The sequence below is a fragment of the Hoplias malabaricus genome, chromosome 6, assembly GCF_029633855.1.
Source record: "Hoplias malabaricus isolate fHopMal1 chromosome 6, fHopMal1.hap1, whole genome shotgun sequence".
Lineage (NCBI taxonomy): Eukaryota > Metazoa > Chordata > Actinopteri > Characiformes > Erythrinidae > Hoplias > Hoplias malabaricus.
Genome location: NC_089805.1, coordinates 16,897,410 through 16,918,572, shown reverse-complemented (window position 1 = coordinate 16,918,572; position 21,163 = coordinate 16,897,410). Strand labels below are relative to the sequence as shown.

General features: G+C 37.5%; 2 protein-coding genes across 15 annotated transcripts in view; both read right to left on the bottom strand.

Moving 5' to 3' along the window:
• Positions 1–6,946, bottom strand: part of ubap2l (ubiquitin associated protein 2-like) — a 42,627-nt gene extending 35,681 nt beyond the window's left edge. For 7 of the 11 annotated variants that reach the window (XM_066675678.1, XM_066675673.1, XM_066675682.1 and 4 more), the window contains exons 1-2: positions 6,458–6,831; positions 4,212–4,349 (exon numbers count right to left, since the gene is read on the bottom strand). In XM_066675678.1, the coding sequence (XP_066531775.1) occupies positions 4,212–4,307 (96 nt within the window). In that variant the 5' untranslated portion in view covers positions 4,308–4,349; positions 6,458–6,831. The other 4 variants (XM_066675674.1, XM_066675676.1, XM_066675675.1 and 1 more) reach the window with 4 other exon arrangements.
• Positions 6,947–10,678: 3,732 nt separating this feature from the next.
• tuft1b (tuftelin 1b) overlaps positions 10,679–21,163 on the bottom strand; it is a 33,461-nt gene continuing 22,976 nt past the window's right edge. For 3 of the 4 annotated variants that reach the window (XM_066674607.1, XM_066674608.1, XM_066674606.1), the window contains exons 5-10: positions 19,304–19,515; positions 18,334–18,439; positions 16,370–16,453; positions 15,943–15,996; positions 14,581–14,672; positions 10,679–13,240 (exon numbers count right to left, since the gene is read on the bottom strand). In XM_066674607.1, coding sequence (XP_066530704.1) covers positions 13,168–13,240; positions 14,581–14,672; positions 15,943–15,996; positions 16,370–16,453; positions 18,334–18,439; positions 19,304–19,515 — 621 coding nt within the window. In that variant the 3' untranslated portion in view covers positions 10,679–13,167. The remainder of the gene's footprint in view (positions 13,241–14,580; positions 14,673–15,942; positions 15,997–16,369; positions 16,454–18,333; positions 18,440–19,303; positions 19,516–21,163) is intronic. The other variant, XM_066674609.1, reaches the window with a different exon arrangement.

The window sequence follows — 21,163 nt, the reverse complement described above, 5'->3', positions numbered from 1 at the left end:
TATTTGTTGAATAATTGTATAAGTTGTATAATGAATATACTAGACTTCTGCACCCTCTGCATCACTTTATATAAACTTTATTAATAAGGTTTACAAGCTTGTTTACAACAAAAGCTACCCAGGCACTGTGGTAAAGCAAACTGTGTGTCCATCTGGGGCCTCACTCATGAAACCTTCATTTATTAAAAAAAAGAAAAAAAAAGAAAAAAAAAAAAAAACCCACAAGCAAACTGTGTAATGTACGAAGAAATGTACACTCCCAAAAACTTTACACCAGATTCATGAACGCTGTGTAAACACCAGATATTTTAGCAGAACGTGTGCATGTTAGTGAATACCACATGTTCGCAAATTGGGTGGGCACGGTCGTTTCTTTGCTATTAACATTCCATTACCACAATACCAAATAACCGACATATAAGGAAGTGCTCAAACTGAGGAGCCACAGCAACAAGCCTTAAAAATCTCTACAGAAGGGCAAAGGCAACAAATGTTCTTAGCCGAAATAAACTTTAGTGAAGTTCATACAAATCTACACTTTTTTAGATTTGTTCTCTGTATTTTTTTTTGCTCACTTATGGGAAAGTATAGCGTGGCATTATATGGGTTATGCCGTCTAAAAGCTGAGTTACATAATACTGTGAAAATGTTTTTAGGCACCTGAGAAAATGACATTTAAGAAATTGCCTGATTACAAGAATAGCAAAATTCAGGTAGCAATTGCATCCCCTAGTTTTGTTTTGTAAACTTGTATGCCTTTTTCCACTCACAATACAAAGGATAACATTTCACTGATAATGCATTCCAAGACAAAGGTGGTGACCATTTCTTTAAAGAAGTCTGATTTCTCTGTAGTAGATCGATTAAAGTACATTTAAATATTTAATAAGTAGATAAAACTATCACAACAGTAGTGCTGAGTAAATATAAGGGTAAAAGTATCATCATTCACACATTCTCCACAATCAAAATCTGAGACCCCATAAAAATACCAAATATGATCAAATGTAGTGTGTGTAACAATGTGCTATCTGTGAAATCTGCCAACCTAAAGAATGATCTGAATGGAATTAGTTTTACATGAGGAAGCAGAGTATGTCAGATTTTGCAGCAGATGTATAGAGATCATAGTGGCTAACTGATCTGTGCATAAGAACCAGGCAAAAAAGGAGCTCAAAAAGCAACACTTTCAATTGTTCACAATTTTTCTACCTAGCCATATACTTAATGCCTTAAGTGAATGCAGTGAGATTATTTATATTTTACTACATTAAACATTCATTCATTGTCTAACCGCTTATCCAGTTCAGGGTCACGGCGGGTGACAGCACTACCTGCTGTGCAACCATGCCGCTCAAACATTAAAAATTGCTGTGTGAAATTTAACTTGATATTTTTCTTTTATACACTGAAACAAGATGGCCTTCTTGCAGCAATGTGCCCAGTTGAGTTTTTTAATAGAGGGAAGATGTAAAGTGTTTTCTTTACATTCTTTTTAATCTGACTCAAACTTTAGACTTTCAGACTGCATCATCGAATGAGAGTGGCCAGACTGGCCTACCACTCAAACATTTTTTGGAACTTGAAAGGACTCTACGTTAATTTTCAAGGCAAATCAGATCAAAGCTACAACAAAGAATCTGGACATGTTGACCAGCCATGCAGAACAGAACATGCAGTCAGTTTAAGACCTTTGTTAATCTGTCAAATTTTCTGACAAAAGAAAACACCTGCCTGACAAGTAAAAAAAATCAGTTACACAATTACTTCCCTGTACTAGAAGTTTATTTCAGCTGGATAGAAAAATACCTTTGTTGATACCATTGACATGTGCCAATAAATCTTCGCAAGTCTGAATGTCTGAGTATTTAGTCTGTACTTTCTTGTAATAGATGTATTTCTTCACAAAATCTGCCACATTTTTGGCTTCAGACAAAGCAATAAAATTTCTGATGTCATGTCCCACAACTTATCTCTGTAAAATTGGATTTTCTATGTTGGTGGCACTCAAAACTAAATACAGGAATTAGCTTTATCTCCATTTGCAACTTTCCACAATTCAACCTAATATCCATCACTTAGTGGAGTCTGAGAGACATACAGTATATATTTTTAGTGTTTAGTTTGTGGTGTTATTATGCAATAAAGAGAAAGTCAGTAGGCTACGTTGACTGTTGTTCCATTCTTGTTTAGATATAAATGGTTGATTACATATTTCTAGTGGTGGACAATAAAAAAAGTAAAATGTATTACGTTACTGTACTAAAGTACTTTTTTCGTGTATCTGTACTCAAGTATTTCCATTTTTGGTGATTTTTTACTTTTACTCCACTACATTATGAAAATCTGCCATTACTTTTTGGTTTATGTGTAAATAAAACCGTAACGTGTCTGAACACACAGCGGCATTGTTGCTAGGAGATGAACAAACACAGTCACTGCACTAAAACTAGTGAAAATATTGCTCCACATAAAACCAATAATACCAAAGGCAGACATTGTTTTTATCAAGTGTTGAGCTAATCTGACACTGTAAGCAATCACTTACACTTATTCTTAGAACAGTCATAAATTAACAAAATAAACCAGTTCAAAAGACAAAAACGAGTATCAGACAAGAAGTCAGGAAAACAAAACCACAGCCTGTTTAAAAACAGATGTTTCAGTATTGTAGAAATCACTCAAACTATACTCTGCAACTATGTAGTCAAAACAAAAAGCTTAAAGGAACACACTAATATTTTTACCTTAAAATTACAGCTTCAAAATTATTGTGATGCTTCACTGAGCTATAATAGGGAGAATAGAGCCTCTGTCATTGTTACTCTCAGGTCAGCACTGCAGAAACTGCACTAAATAACATTTGAAGGAGGGTAGGAAACCGCCCCTTTTCTTCCCTTCAATACTAATTTCAGCACAGTGCTGTAAACGTTAATTGCACAAGGAGGAGCACCAGGAACAGGAAAAAATAAATACAAAATCAATAAAAATCTTGCCTAGTGTTCCTAAATGAGTAAAAAAAACGGTTACACACGTGTCCCATGTCATTGTGAAAGTTTATACTTGTGTGTTAGCATCTGTGTCACTGCAATTACACCACCAACAACTAAGGCTGAATTTCAAACATCATGTTCAACCCTATGTAGTGGTATTAGTTTTCATTCATTCATTATCTCTAACCGCTTATCCAGTTCAGGGTCGAGGTGGGTCCAGAGCCTACCTGGAATCATTGGGGGCAAGGCAGGAATACACCCTGGAGGGGTCGCCAGTCCTTCACAGGACAACACACACGGACACACACACAGACACTTGAGTCGCCAACCCACCTACCAATGTTTGTTTTTGGACCGTGGGACAGTCACCCGGAGCAGGAATCAAACCCACAACCTCCAGGTCCCTGGAGCTGTGTGACTGCAACACTACCTGCTGCACAACGGTGCTGCCCAGTATTAATTTTACAAATGTTTAAAGTGCACTAGTAAGGGAGTGTAGTGTAGAGGAGATAATATTTCTGGACTTGATTTGAGCAACTTGAAGCACAGTCGTTGTGGTCTGCGCAGACTTGGTGAGTTACTTTTCTGGAGGGGCGCACATCAGGCCACGCTGCCTACTGCATAGGTTCAACACAGAAGCATAAATTGGATTTAACGTTCATGTGACAGTGACCTTGGGTGTATATAATAGCTGATATAACATAATTCATTGTATTTAATCTTTGGCCATTTCTGCCGTGCTCAGTGTCAGATCTATTAATGATATTCTATTAAAAGACTGAGGAACCAAGAGTGACACGAGTCTTTCACCTACAATGTGTTAAACATGAGTCTTGTTGCAAAAATGACAAGATATTAGAGCCATAATACGTCATGGTACTTTTACTTTAATACTTTAGTACATTTGGAGGTAAATACTTTTGTACTTTTACTCATGTAGAGATCTACAATGAGGACTTTAACTTTTATTGGAGTAATATTTTACCTTGAGTATCTGTACTTTTACTCAAATACATGGGGTACTTTTTATCCATAACTGCATATTTAGTGTGGGCAATGGAATATTATGTGGTGGATTATGTGGGTCGTGAGTTACAAAATGTCGGGAACCCTTGATCTAGGACAACTCTATCATATTGATATGAAGACCTGCCACTGTTCTCGTGTCAAAGTATGTCAAAAGACGCTTCCAGATTTTTGTTGTGTGTGTACACTTACCTGAGGCCTCTGCTTGTGCTGTGACTGGCTCTGTGTCTGACCCTGTGTCTGCTCCCAGTTTCCCCGGTTTCGGCTGCCGCCCACCGATGTCATCATTTACAGTATATACAAATAACAGTATTTACAAAGCAATAATACCTATTAAAACACAAAGAAAGACTGAGTCATGCAAATAGAAATCAGAAATTATAAAAATTTTGCAAATATTTTATAGTACACATGTTAAGGAAGCCACTTGCTCAATGCAGAAAAAATAAATAAATTTAAAAAGCATGGTTTATACTTAGTGCTTTAATAAAACATAAATGCATGAAAACTTTACTTCAAGTCACCACTACAGCAAAAACATTAAAAAGCAAATATTTCAACAAAATTCAACTGGTAAATCCATTAATTTTTCAAATGTCTCCAGAAATCAATAATTAAGATGTCAGCAAATTAATTCCAAGTGATTAGGAACGTAACATTCTAAAGAAATGTAAGGGTCAGAACAGTTTAGTGGTGTTAACAGAAAGCAGACATTTGCTTAATGCATCTATAAACCACCTCAGCAAATATTATTCCACAACGTTTTTCAAATCCATTACATGCAAGAAGCTGAAAGACGAAAGAGTAGAAGGAAAAGTTCTGTTCTGCTTTAATGCCCATCTTCATTCAAGACATTAAATAACTTAGAAGTAACATGTATGTGAACTGGACTAGTGTTTTTTTTTTTTTTTTTTTGGTACTCAAATTAAAACTTGGCTGTTGGGGATTTTCCTTCTCCTTATCACCAACACTTTCGAAAAAATCCGTACATTTTCTGCAATTAATCATTCCTATCAACCCACTCGAAAAACTCTGTAAAAACATTATTAGAGACTGCGTTTTTAATCTATGTAACGTCCCGTTAAAGGCTGCAGAGCTCGACCGTGTACAACAACAAACCACGAGGAAAATGGTATGGTAGCAAGGAGCTAACACTGCGCACTATTATATTTTAGTGATGCATATCTACAAAAACTGTAGCTAGTACGGTTCATCAGCTTATTGTCGGAGAACTGTTGCTCCTCGCCGGGATATTAAAGCGTAACCAGGTTTGAAGAAGGGTGTTGTTGTTAACCTTCCGTCAACTAAAGTTAAAACACAACAGAGAGAAACATAGGAAGAAACGTAAATAGTGATGCAAACCAAAGAGCAACCCAACTACGAAAAGTAACATGAGGTGACGGTACGCAACGGGGACGGAATCAAAACAAACCGACGGAGCTCAAAGCAGTAGGTCAACTGTAAATGCGTGATATACAGTTTAAAGCGTGTAAAGAACGGGTTACACAAACACGCGCAAACAACTTTATACATATTGAAAGATGCACAACAACAGGAAGGACGGTTAATCGAGCTAGCAATCCGGATTTAAATCCGACCACCATTACATTTAGCTTCGGCTCTAATTCTTTCCTACTATTCAAGCCAGATGGATAGTTTCTCCTTCGAAAATCCCTGGCTGACCACGGCCCTGCGTTTAATTGGCGACAAAACTACGAATCCGTGCCCATGCAGCTGGTTAACGTTAGCTGCAAAACACGAGCCAATTGTGAGCTAACGGTGGCTTACATTAGCCGCTTCACTCGCTAACGTTAGTGGTGAGGATCAGAAACCGGGGCACCTGATTAAGACTTACATCATACAAGTGTTATTTTTAATTATTTGCAAATGAGATTAACTAAAAGCTCATATAACATTGGACTGTCGAGTTATTGTTAAGCACAAAGCGGTGTTAAACATGTTTATATTTCGCCAGCTAGCGTTAACTCTTAACTCCTGAAAGTTAGCTGCTTACTTCCCAAAGCGGTTTTTTTAATGCATTGAGTTAATCCACCTCTTTTTGTTTCTTTGTGGTTCTCACTGCACTATGTTAACTGCGGAAAGTCCCTCGAGGAAGACCCTGACGGTTAAGTCCTGTTTCTCCGCCGCTTCAGCCTCATGGCCCAGAGGCGTAAACACCGCACACTCTCCACTGAATCGTCATTGTGGACAGATACAAGCCCCCAATACCAATTAACCTTTAGATGTATTTCATGATCGCGAATAGCTACGTTTTATCGAGACCAAAGTTAGCCTCCTATCCGAACTTCCCTTTCCACCTTAAATGGTGCCGCACCGATAGCTTTGCTCCCCGTGGAGAACGAACCGGAACCTAACTGCTTTACCATTTAAGGTGGAATTGAATATTTGAATAGGAATCTGATTAATAAAAACAGTACCTAACTGCTGAAAAAATTAAGGTGAGTGGCAAAATTCGTTGAAGTGTACTTCGGCTTTGTTAACTTGAACTGATATCAGTTCGGTTTCTCAGCCCCGCCGTTGTCAGTTGAGCCTTGACGGAGCAGTCAACACTCTCGGTGCGCCGCCGACACTCTTCACCGAGGCCCTGAAGGCCTCGAGCAGCAAAACCAGAAACAAACAAGCGAGACACTGACCACCGACCCGTCTGTGCGCCTCGAACTCTGCTGCTTAACATGGGCATCGAAATCGACCATGAATGGTCTTAAACGAGCCCCGAGTGGAAAAAAGAATGCCGAGAGCGAGGGCAGAGATTCTCGCGAAGACAATAAAGCCAGAACGGCAACCAGAGTTTATGTCGTTACCTGTTTGTGTTCCACACTGCCGCCCAAAGCGAGCTCAGGCACTGCAGTCACAGTCGCTACAGTTTCAGAGTCAGCGGCTCCGTCTCAAACGGCTCCTTGTGCCCCACGTAGGCCACTAGACCGACCATAAAATAATGACGTCTTTATTCAAACCATATAACTGGATACATCCACCAATAATTAATTATTCGTTACATTGCACAGTTTGCAAACCATTAAAACGGTCTTTAATTCCCTGTCTGTCTGCTGCAGTTTGTGCCCTTCCCACTGCATTAAACATGACAAAAGTCAGTAAACAGCTGGACAAGGCTTTGGAATCACATATTTCACCATATTTCATGGCTCATGAGTACAAAAGTATAGGCTATGTGTTATGCATGGACGCATTTTGTATGAAAAGGCAAGTATTTTCAGCGGGTGTAACGACTAAATGCCCCCTTTAAAAAAAAAAAAAGGAAACGTTTTGCCAGTAGCCATGTAATGTTTTCAGCGGCGCTATAATGTTACGTGTTGTGGTCAGTATTGCACAAAACAACGTCAGGGATTGCACAAAAACTGTCATTACAAGTCTGTCTGGTGCTGCGGGTCAAAGGAGAAGTGTGCAGCAGTGGTTTGGCCTGGCGCTCAGCACTGCATGAGTGCTAACCAGAGGAGGAGGAGGGAGGGGCAAGGCGGGAGCTTGTACGCTCCGCGGATCAGATCGGGGCAGATTTCTCACAAGAACTCAAATAAATGCCCGTCAGATATCAAAACACGTTTAGAGGGAATTGATGACAGAGGGGGTCATATTTATTTGTAAATATTGATGAATGAAAAAAAGTGGGCTCCGGCAAAAAGGGCACTTTCTCATGCAGGGCAAAAGGGCAGGCGCTTGAGCACCACTAGGGGTCTCTTTGTGCACGTGCCTGTTCATGGGTGATTCCTGTGGTGAAAATAATGACTGTAACTGTGTTTTTCTTTTTTTTAATAATTACTGCCAGTAATGACGATACACATATCCTATATGCTGCCCCACAATGACGGGCATCAACACCTCTGGCTCACCATAGTGGCTTATAATTCAGCCAAGTTAGTAAGCCAATGCAAAATTGGCAAGGAAAAACACGGCTCAGGAAAAGAAGCCCATCCTCCTCTAGTTGACAAGGGAAATAAATCAAAGAGCAGTGCATAAACAGAATAGTATGAAGAAGTGAGAAGGAGGGGAACAATGAGGTATTCTGAATGAGAATTCTAATTAATGCCTCATCAGTCATTAACTGGGCATGAATTTGAGACATTCCAGACATGCCAAGAAGTTAAGGAGAAGACTGTAAATGCTAGGGACTATGGTGATTGTGTGTCATACCGTCGTTCACAATATGCAATTCTCAGGCTCTAATTGGCTGATGGAGTGTGTACATTTCCAATGTTTTCAGGTATTTGTAGTTAATTTCAAATATATTTAGTATGTGAGAGTGTGTGATGCCTTTTGATGGACTGGCGTCCCATCCAGGGTGTGTTCCTGCCTTGCAGCTAGTGATTCCGGATGGACTCCAGAGCCATCAGCAGTTACAGACAATGAACGAAAGAAAGAATAAACATATCATTGCATTCCAATGAAAAGCATGTATCTCCATTTTTGTCACTTTTTAGTTTACTACATAATTTGAACACAACAGCTTTCCTTCACATTGTGTAAAAGTTTCATCATGAATGGACCAATAGAAATTCTTCAAAATTCATGGAAAATAAAAATGACATCCATTGAAACTTAAGAAGCTTGTTTCTTCTCCTGTAAAGTTATGCATGTTTTCCATTGGGGTGGCACAAGCAGGTAGTGTTGCAGTCACACAGCTAGAGGAACTTTGAAATATGGTCCAGGTGACTGTCTTTGAGGTGTTTGGTGCGTTCTCCCTCTCTTCCTCCGGGTGCTCCGGTTTCCTTCCTCAGTCCAAAAACACATTGGCAGGTGGATTGGTGACTCAAAAATGTCCACAGGTGTGAATGTGTGAGTGAGTGTCAACCTGTGAAGGACTGTTGCCCCCCTGCAGGGTGTGTTCCTGCCTTGCGCCCAATAAGGACCCATCACAACCGTGAATTGAATAAATGGTTGCAGACAATGAATGAACAATGAATGAATATTTTTCACTAAAATCCCAATATGAACCTCTATATCAATGGTCATTTCACAAATATACAAGTCAACCATGCTGTGGGCACTGTTACAACCACTTGCTGATAACAAATCTGGAGTTTTCTTTTCATTTCTGTTTGTTTTCCTTGAAACAAGCTAAAATGCAGATTAATCTCACCACAGCACACATTTAAATTGTCCATCTGAGATGAGCTCTAGCCCAGAGAACATAGGGTTTATGCGAGAACTTAGGGTTTAAGAGAGAGCGAGAGAAAGAAAGAAAGAAAGAAAGAAAGAAAGAAAGAGACTATAGCATATCGTATGTTTTTTCATTCATTTACATGGGGATTTGTAAACGTATTAGATAAGTTTTAAGCACGCAAACAACGTAATTGGTTCAAGAACCGAAGTTCATTTGGTGGGAAAGCACTATGGAGGACAGCAACAAATCAATGTTCCGATTGGTTAAACAAACGTCACGATGTGATTGGTCCAGCTAAAGCTTTCCTATTGGTCCATCAATTGGCCGTCAAAACAAGGTCATAAATCCTCAACTGCTAAAAGAGATTCGCATATGCAGCAGAGAAGGTGAAAGTGTCGATTTTTTCCACCTCATTCAAAAACTCCCACAGTCACATTTGGAACCTTAAAAAGGTCTGCTCTTGCACATTTTAAGCCTTTTGAGATGGTACTGATTCACACATTCACAACACTTGATTTACAAATGCAAATCTTTTTTACACATTTGTGAATTTAAATTATTATTATTGTAATTGTTGTTTTAAATTTGTGCATTCCAGTACATTTGTAGATTTTATTTTTACGTGTTTGTAGTTGCTCGCAGTTACAGATTTCGTGTTACATGTATGTAGTTGCTCAAATGCAGTTACAAAGTCCGTTACATTTGTGAGTATTGTTTTACAAACACAAAATCTTTTTGACCCTTTTTTGACTCCATACACAGACGGTTGTCTACGCGACCCCATGGCAAAACAGAATATATCGCTACCCTAAGTGTTCTCTGAATTTCCTGAATATTTTCACAATATTAAGTACGGTAGATGGTCAAACACCTAAATACTTTGCAATCTTGCTCTGAGAAATGTTGTTTTTTAACTGTTGGACACATCTGCTTGCAAAGTCTAACTGGATGCTGTTTTTATATATTTTAAATTCACTAGCTTTTAGTGAAATGTTTCAGAACAATGTAACTTAAATTCTATAGATCATATACTTTGATTTTGTCCTGTCCCAACTTGTTTAAGTATGTTGCTGGCATCAAAATTTATTTTTTTTTTTGCACTGTAATGTAGAATTTGTCTTAATTCAAAATTTTTATATAAGTTAACATTTTGAGAAAATTATATTTATTCAGAGCAGTGATCCCCACGCCCCAGTAGATCCCCCACTCTGGAAAACACTGATTTACAGGAACTAACTTAAACATTAACTGTTAACACTAAAGTGGAATTTAAAAATAATGCTAATCATTTTTTAAATAATTGTGCTTCTTCCTCACTGGAATGAGTCTCCATAATCTCCAAACTAGAATAAAAACATAAACAAAATTTGTAACTTGTAAAAGGCTTTGGAAAAATAGGTGGATGCCACAGGACATGTATTTAAATGAATAAATTGCACCTTTCCAAGGCATGTGTTTGTAGAAGCGCCTGAGTAGTCTTTTTTTATTATTATTATTTTTATTTTATTTGTATCACCCGACTCACAACATAAAAACTGATAAACTGATAAAAACTTTAACACTACATATTTACAGTTTATGTGAACAAAAGAACATGATACACATTTCATATAGGATATTAACAGTTAGAGCAACAGCATGATCCCATGTTTACAGATGTTTAGTTTTTAAAAGCCAGGAGGAGGTCAGTTCTGGAAAAGTACTGCATATTCAAGTGTACAACTGAGCAACTACACTAACCACACACACACACACACACACACACACACACACACACATATCCATTTCCAAAAGGTTTAGGATGCTGTACAAAATGGAAATTAATACAGAATGCAATGATTTGCAAATTATTTATACCCTACATTTAATTGAAAATAGTACAAAGAAAAGTTTTGAAACGTTGAAATGGAGGTTTATTGCTATTTTGAAAAATATTTGCTAATTTTTAATTTGATGCTAGCAACACATTCCACAAAATTTCGACAGGGTCAACAAAAGACTTATTGTAAAATTCTAATTAGGTTAATTGGACTAAGTATCTTTCTAAGAGTCTTTCAGAAATAAAGATGGGGAGAGGTTCAACAGTCTGTGAAAGGCTACGCAGGAAAATTCATTAATTCATTGTCTGTAATGACACACACACACACACACACACACCCATCGATACTTTCGAGTAGCCAGTCCACCTACCAACGTGTGTTTTTGGACTTTGGGAGAACACTGGCGCACCCTCAGGAAACTATGTGAAAGGGACCAGGCCCAAAACCAGTATCAGCTGGCTGTGATCTTCAGACACTCAGGTGGCACTGTATTAAAACAAATTATTTTCTGTTATGGAATAGCATGGGCTCAGAAACACATCCCAAAACAATTTTTTGTGTGAACACGCAAATTAAGATGAACAGAGATGAAGTGGAAAACTGTGCTGTGTTATGACAAATCAAAATTTGCCATTCTTATTGGAAATCATGGATGCTGCATCCTTCGGGCTAAAGAAAAGAGGGACTATTTGGCTTTTTATAAGCACAGAGTTCAACCATAATGGCATAGGTGACTTGCCTGTAACAGTTTATCCAGTTCAGGGTCACTGTGGGTCCAGAGCCTACCCGGAATCATTGAGTGCAGGTCAGGAACACACCCTGGAGAGGGCACCAGTCCTTCACTGGGCAACACGCACTCACACATTCACTCACACCTATGGATACTTTTGAGTAGCCAACCCACCCACCAGTGTGTTTTTGGACAGAGGGAGGAAACCAGAGCACCTGGAGGAAACCCACACGAACACGGGGAGAACACACCAAACTCCTCACAGATAGAATGGGGCTCGAACCCACAACCCCAGGACCCTGGAACTGTGTGATAGCGACACTACCTGATGTGCCACCGTGCCACCCTCCTGGTGTATTATAAAATATAAAAAATAACTCTAATGGAGACCCAAAACATTGAGAAGCTGAAATCTTGTAACAAAAATTGGAAAACATTTAATTTTCAAAACTACAGCAACTGTTCTCAGTTTTGAAACATGTACACAGTGTTAAAAATAGAGATGATGCAACACAGTAGTACACAAAACTCAGTCCCAGCTTTTTGGAAAGTGTTGCTGGCATGACATTTACAAATATTTTCCAAAAAACAACAACCTGTCTCAGTTTCAGCCTATAAATCTTTGAAGTTTGTTTAATTAACTACAGGGTTGAAATGATTTGCACATGCAGTTTGTTTTTATTTGTTTTTATTTGCACAGCATCCCAAATTTTTGGAGTATGAGTTTGTAAATAATAAATAGATAGCCAGAGATTATACCCCAAGCCGGTGAGTAATTACTTATTCAGAAGACATTTCATAGCAAACTTTGGTAAATCACATATGTGGCTTAAATGAGCACTGTGTCAGTTAGGGTGGATGGCATTTGTCAGTTTGCACAGATTAATGTTGAAATATAAGGTATTCATTCTGAAACAAAACTGTCAAATTTGAAGCCTAATAAAGGCCATCTAAAATATGACACTCAATTCAGGTACTAAAAGGATATGAAATAATATTAGGATCTTAAGGCTTCAACAACTTTAAATGTGGTCAGTTTGTACCTTTGCACTGAAGCTACTATCTAGCTTGCATATCATACATGAACAAAACTGGATATTGTAATATTATCAGGTAGTATAAACCAGGGGCTATGGCCCCTTCGCAAGTTGTGGAGTTTGCATTGTGAGCGTACACAGTGGACACAGACAAAACCGCTCAAAAAAATGATTAAAACAATTCTGTTGTCACAAATTTATGTTCAAGAAATAATGTTAAAAAAAGTGTTATGAGAAATGTTTCCAGTATCTTCTTTTCATGAAGGAAACCATTTTGTAAACCTTTTTAAGAGATGAACAGGAGGAAATGTATATTAAGTATAAACAAATAGCCGTGCCATACCGAATGGTATCTTATATGGTATATATGCGTATATCTACAGAAATGCATATTGCATCTTAATTTTTCTCCATGACATTCCTCTCATGACTTGATCTCTATCACTTTGATGAAGGGCAGAGACTTGTTTCCAGGACTTGTTGGTGTCAGAGGTTTGCTGTAAAAGAGAACAGCATTTCATTAGTATCTACATTAGTAAGCTACACTGAAAGAACAACATCTGAAGAACGTGGGAAATGAACAAATGCACATATATGCTGTTTACTACACAAAGCCCTTAGAACCATAGTAAGCTAAGTTCAGAATACTTTGAAATGAGAAACCATTGTGCAACAGAAATGACAAAATTCAGATATACAAATACAAAATTCAAAATTCAAAGAAATACAAAATTCTGATATGACACAAATCATTTCCTATAATGAGAATAATCAAAGCTTGTTGGTTCTGAGTTACTTTATATAAGGTATAACAGAACACTGAGAAAAATTAATTGAAATAAAGCAGGCACTTGGCTGTCACTGTAGGAACTCCATTAAAAAGCTGAAGAACATACTTTCAGAGAGAGAGATTTACCTTTACCTTCAGTGATATATTAATGATAAAGAGAAACACATCCTAACATCCTAAAAGTAGCCCTTATAAGTACCTAATAATAAACAGCCTTTAATTTTTTTTGGTGTTTAGGCTAATATTAGATGGCTAACAGCTACAAAAAAGCCTAAGAAACAGAAATTAATTCTGTGTTTCAATAATTTAACAAATAGAACAAACTTGGATTATAACCTGTGATAGGAGAATCACCATGTGCACCTACTGTACCAGTCAAAAGTTTGGACACACTTTCTCATTAGTCATTGGTGGAATAGGGATATTCACTGTATAGAACTGTGTACCAGCCCCTACCTCTGCACAGCCTAAGTTATGTTCTCAGACACTTTAAAAACGGTGAACAGTTCTACAAATTAACTCTTGATGAGGCCACAGCTGTTCACTGAAAACAATTCCAGGTGATGACCTCATGAGGCTGGTTGAGAGAACGCCAAGTGCTCAAAGCTGTCATCAAAAAGGTGGCTACTTTGAAGAATCTAAAGTATATACAACATATTCTGATTTGTTTAACCTTTTTGTGTTTCTTCATAGTTTTAAGGTCTTCTATATTCATTTACAATGTAGAAAATAATAATAATAAAAAAAAACAAAGAAAAAACATTGAATGAGAAGATGTACTGCTGTACATTCACATGTGGAAAATGGCCCAAAACAAAGGAAACCCTCCTTGAATGGGTGTGTCCAAACATCTGACTGGTACTGTATACAGTATACAGAGCTGATAAAATGAACAGTGAATGTATATGTTTGTGTGAACAAATGTTCTTTTTTTATTTTATATATATATATATATATATATATATATATATATATATATATATATATATATATGTTTTGGCATCTTTTAGAGACATTTTATAATTGTTCTGTATGTTGTAATATTACCTGTATACAATCTGAGGTCCAGGCTCTGACTTGCAAGAGCTGGTGGTCTGACTGCCCAGACAGAACTCCACCTGATCACGCATTTCTCTGTTCTACAGAAGAGAAAAGAGGCACGTTAGTAGTGGAAAGGAGCACAGATTTATACTAGGGCTGAAAAATATTCTTCTTCTTCACTCTTATTGCGACATTACTTTTTGCAATGCTGATATCATAAAACTGTGCAATAAACAAACAAACCTCTAACCAAACACTGGTTTGCACAGGTCATTCATGAATAGATAAGCTAATTTCTCTGACCTACAAGGTGGTCAGCAATGTAGGTATGTTTAATACAGTGGCCAGTGAGTGGGCACAATGTTTAAAGCTATAGTAGCACTGCTTTGCTGGCAATAATCCACCCAAATATTACCTGCTCTGTGGGGTCCTGACAAATAAAAGAAAATTGTGGAAAGTGGGCTAACAAAGTATGTAGAGCAAGAGCCTGTAAGTGTACAACTACATAGTGCATCTCTATTGTAAACTATATTGCCTTTAGTATTCACTCGACTGCCTCTGCATGCATATCCCACTGTTAAAAAATCCATATGATTGAATATAATATCAACCCACACTTTGCAGCTATTCTGGGAATTTTTTCCACAAGGTCTAGGTGTATGTTTATGGGAACTTCTGGCTATTCTTCCAGAAGCGCATTTGTGAGGTCCGACACTGATGTTGGATGAGAAGGCCTTGCTTGTCTCCATTCTATTTCATACCACAGGTGTTCTATCGGGTGGAGGTCAGGGTTCTGTGCAGGCCAGTCAAGATTTTCCACATCAAACTCACTCATACATATATTTACGGACCTTGCTTTGTGCACTGGTGCACAGTCATGTCTCCAGAAAATTGGTGACCTCTGCACATTATGCCTCTCAACATCTGCTGACCCTGCTCTGTCATTTTACATGGCCTAACACTTTGTGGCTGAGTTGCTGTCATTTCCAATAATTTCCACTTTGTTATAATACCATTGACAGTTGACTGTGGAATATTTAGAAGCGAGGACATTTCACGACTGGAATTATTGCACAGGTGACATCCTATCACTGTACCAAATTGGAATTCACTGAGGCCCTGAGAATGACCCATTCTTTCACATATATTTGTAGAAGCAGTCTGCATGCCCAGGGGCTTGGTTTTATGCAGCTGTGGCCATGGAAGTGAGTGTAACACCGATATTAAATTATTTGGATAGCGGAGTGAATACTTTTGACAATACAGTGTATATACAAATCCCATTTCCAGAAAAGTTGGGACATTTTGTAAAATGCATTAAAAACAAGAATCTGTGATTTTTAAAAATTCTCTTGAACCTTCATTTACCTTGGATACCTGAATAACATCGATTATTTCGGCAAGACTATTCCTGGTTTCATTCTGTATGTGCAAAAACGACATGGCTTCATTGACACTGAATACACGTGTCAAAATGAGCATAAATTCCACATGCAAACTTTAGTAATTAGTCTCCTCAGTTCCCAAATTGATTAAATAGTTTACTTAAAAGGAAAATTAATCCAACACCAAGGTAAACATGTCCTCCCGGAATTTATGAAGCTAGCTACCACATTTTTTCAAACTGCTCAGCACACTTGGAGGAAAACACTAACAGCCCATTCTGTTACTTCAGGTAACTGACACATGCAAGAAACAGAAGCGCCACAGAGGATCCAATCTGCGATGATAAACACATATGCTGATGATAGAATCAGCACTGTGATTTTCAACCATAATCAATATTGACACAGACCTCTGCCTCCAGAAAAGCCACCTTTTCCTCCAGGTCACCAATCACACGATCCCTCTCTGCAATCATGGTCCTTGAGTTCTGCAGCTGTTAGTGCAAAAAAATAAATAATGAAAATAATTAATAAAAACTTTAGCACCACATAATTAAAAACTAGTTTTTCAACAATGTGGCTAAAATTGTCTTTATATACACTACTAAAAGTGATGCGTCTACAAGGGTTCTCATATAGCACCTTTTAAAAAGGGATTCTTGTATTTTTACTATGTCAACCTCATAACATTACAAAAATAATTTTGCTGCCATTTAGAACCCTTTCCTGCTTATCTGTCATGAAGCCCTTCATGTGCCAGAATGTCTCATCTTCAGGACAACCGACTGACTGGTGAGACTGGCCTTTAATTTGAACCATTAATTTCCCTCTCAATATACATTACTATATACTAACATATCACATACTATATATTAACACACTCATAACATGGTGTTCCCCTTTTAAATCTTGGTTCCTCACTAGGTTTCTTCTACATCTTCTGAGGGTTTTGAGAGTTTTCTTTACCACGATTGCATCGTCTTGCTCTCTCTGGTCTGGGACCTCAAATTCAGTTAAACTGCTTCATGACAAAACCAGTTCTCTATAAATAAAACTGAAATATTTTTGTCGCCATTGATCATGTATTTACTTTTTGCTTGATTAACCTGTCTGTCTATTCTATGTGAAAGTTATTATACAAATTCACTGTCAATCATAAGCTGATTTCATGTATAATCTCCAGAGAAACTCCAGAAAATCAGGTCTGGAGATTTTCCTGGAGTGGTCCTTTCACACATGGAGCACAGAGAGATTTTCTCTGTTAGAATGACTAGTCAAAACTAAGTTAGAGATATCCAAATTGTATTTTTGACTAGTCCGAATTCCTTTTAAGATATCTTCAAATAAATTACAGATATCTTGAACTAATTTGCCTTTTGTATTTCTGATATCTTAAATGATAATTCTAACTAGTCAGAATGTGATTGTAGTTATCTTGAATTACTATTCTGACTAGTCAAAACGTACCTGACTTACATAGCACATTTGTGTGCCATGTACAGTGTTGCCAGGTCTGCATATTATAGAGGATTTTGGATAGAGGACATTGGACAACGGTTAACGGACCCCCTTCATAACTCTGGATCAGCAAGAGACTGGCCCTTAAGAATTTTGATATGTTCCAATATTTCCGTCATGGATGTTCATATGTTGCCATATACTTGTGACAGAATACAATAACTGCAACATTTAAGGTGGAACAGAAAAGCCGAATTAGAAGCTGGTGAATAAGAAGCCAACTTCAGCGTTGTAGATTTTTCAGTTGTTCCCCCAGTCCCTGACATGTAAATAAACTTATGAACATTTCTCATTGATGGAGCATCGGCTGGTCGCTTTTATTACGATAAGTTTTGATGTATGTGGGGAAGGGTAGGAGGGAAAACGCAACCTGCAATTAATATTTGTAAACATAAAATAAGCCTGTTCAAAAAAATCTGTTCAAATGAGCACACCTGGCAATCGTGGTTGGCACACACGCAATGACTGGAGTTCAGATATCAGAAAATGTCATTTTGACAAGTCAAATTCTAATTTGAGATATCTTTAACACTAATTCAGAATGTATGACTCATTAGATGACGGATTTGCTGACATTGTTAGATATCTTAAAAGACATTTTGAGTAGTCAAAAAATAATTGTTACTAGTTAAAACTCTGTTGTAGATATCCAGTATTTAATTAAAAATAGTCAGACGAAAGCAATTTATTGTTAAAACAGCTTGCCATAGCACTTCAGGCTACGTCAGTATATTCTATTATTTTCAGTTAAAAATGTACTTTGAAAAAGGAATTAGGAGCACTATAACAAATCAGATTATTTTAAATTGTTTTGATTGTAATTGATTGTGTAATTTTGTAAAACACTGTATGTTACCTGTTCAATCATGTGCCTGACTTTCCTCTGATGGCTGTTAAGCATGTCATGTAGGTGATGGATTTTTTCATTCTGCATGGCCAGCTGTTTCACCAGTTTCTCATTCCTAGAAAACACACAAACATAAACACACACACACACACACAGAGAGAGAGGGGGGGGGTGGAAGAAATTCAGAATGTGTTTACCAGCTGTAGCATTGCTAGTATACGCATAAACGGTTAAGCACCATATAATTTAGTAATTTATCAAGCCTCTGTCCAAGTATCATCATCTGGACTAAAACAAAAGCCATGTAATCATAAAACTTTGAAGGATGCATATATGCATCATAGACATGCATATTCTAGTAATGGGACTGGTGCTCTTATGCTTAATCAAGTAGCTTAGATCTGATATGTTTCACAGGCATTCCCTGGGAACAATGAGAAACCTTTGCAATCAATTTAAAAAATATGCTTCAATATTTCTAGTGTCCAACCTGACTGTAGTTAAGATAATAACTTCTATCTACATTACTGCACCAGCCTGGTCTCACACTGTACTAATATTTTTTCATACTCAACTCAATTCAACTCAACTCCTAAACTTAAAATCTTGCCATGGTAAATATACTACAGTGCCTGCACAGCTGTTTACTAACACATATATCCAGAGATTATTATATTATGGCTCATTTCGTCACCTACACCTACAATAGTTAGGATGGTTAGAGGTTTTATTTTTAAAGTCTAAAGTAGCATTTCCACTGTGCTACAGTGATTATTGATTGGAATTTGTTTCTAAACATATTAAGTGAAGGCAAGTAACAACAGCTCCTTCTGAACTGCTTCTTTGCCTGTGGAGGCCAAACTGTCTCCTAAATAATTTAATGATTGTATGTATAGTACTCTTTGAGATTAAGTGCCTTGTAAGCACTCAATTTCCAGTTCCTGGCAAAGTAATCAATTAATCAATTCAGTGCTCTCACTCCTTTTCCACATTCTTTAGTGTTCTCAGTTCCTGAAGTTCAGCTTCGCCAGTGGCCATTTTGTCACGAAGGGTAGTGTTCTCCAACTCCAAATCTCCTAGAAGTCTTTGTAGCACCTCAATTTGCTGGCCCTGCCTTTCCAGTTCCTTCTTTGTACTCTGCATATGCTCCCTTTGCCCATGGAAACACTGCTGACACACTCTGTTCTCTGCCTGCAGAGTATAAACAGGACTTAGAATTAGGTCAAGTCTGGTAAATGCTATGCATTGTTATAATTTCTTAAAATTCTTTTTTCATGTTTATTTTCCTTTTATCCCTACATTTTGAATTCTATCATAGAATATACAGATATATTCATTTTTTTAATTCACTCAGTCGAGCACACTCCTGTTCCTACCAGACACGGAGAATATACATACTATAGGTACTATAAGTTAATAATGATAGAATCAAGCATATTTCATATTTTTCATATTTTATTACTGTAATAACAATATCTATATTTCCACATCTCATACCAATATATTTTTACTGTACTGAATGGGCACTGGTGAGGTACGGTGGCGCAGCAGGTATTGTCACATTCACACAGCTCCAGGGACCTGGAGGTTGTGGGTTCAAGTCCCGCTCCAGGTGACTGTCTGTGAGGAGTTTGGTGTGTTCACCCCATGTCCACGTGGGTTTCCTTCGGGTGCTCGTGTTTCCTCCCACAGTCCCAAAACACACGTTGGTAAATGATTGTGTGAGTGAGTGAATGTGTGTGTGTGTGTCGCCCTGTGAAGGACTGGTGCCCCCTCCAGGTTGTGTTCCTGCCTTGTGCCCAATGATTTTGGAAAGGGTCCAGACCCACCGCGACCCTGAACTGCATAAGTGGTTACAGATAATGAATAAATGAATGAATGAATGGGCACTGATCATCATGGGAATATTTCGCAGAGCTGCCACAGATACCATTCAGCTCTTTGTCCACTTTAACCACCAATCATTAGATTACATATAATAAAACTGGCTTTACCTGCTTATGTGAACTGGTAACATCACCATGTGCCTGCAGCCTCAATGGAATTATGACTCGTCACTTAGACAGTATGGAAAAGTGATACAAATGTCTATAAACATTCCAGGCAGTGCAGGGCATATAGGTAATAAGTGCACAGGGCACAGGTTATGTGTTTGGGTATTTTTTAGTGTTGTCAATGTTAATTCATAAATGCATGTGAATAATCTGGAAACTTTAAGAGATTATTTTGTTTGTTTGTTTTGTAACACAAATGAATCATTTGACCAAATTTAGCCCCAACTTCCTCCCATATAATTCACTAATTTTTACAGAGCCTAATAGGGGATGCTACTGTTAAGTTCAGAAGGTACATTGCATTATATTTATGCTGAAATCTGGATTAAATCTCATAACTAAACCTCACTCTTACTGTCTCTCTCTCTCTCTCTCTCTCTCTCTCTCTCTCTCACACACACACACACACACACACACACAACAACTGCTGAGTGAAATTTGGCATACTTTTTTTTTTTTTTTTGTGTTTCTCTTATAACATTGTTGAAGCTGGAATATAAAGATATTTTCATGTCTAAGCTGTGAGCTGCATGCTGTAATTTTCTCAATTAAAGTTTATGTCAGAGCTCTGTTGTGTTTGGTGTTAACTCTCTCCATGAAACTTTTACACAGCAAATTTTGAGATTCTAATTCAAATATCTAAAAACTACTCTGAAATGTTATTTTAAATAAATTGTTTGTTTTATCCCCTAAAAAAAGAATCTTAGCATTTTAACTTGTGATAAATCATGATTAATCACAATTTTGTTTTGATTAACACAACTTTTTTTAATTGATTGACACCA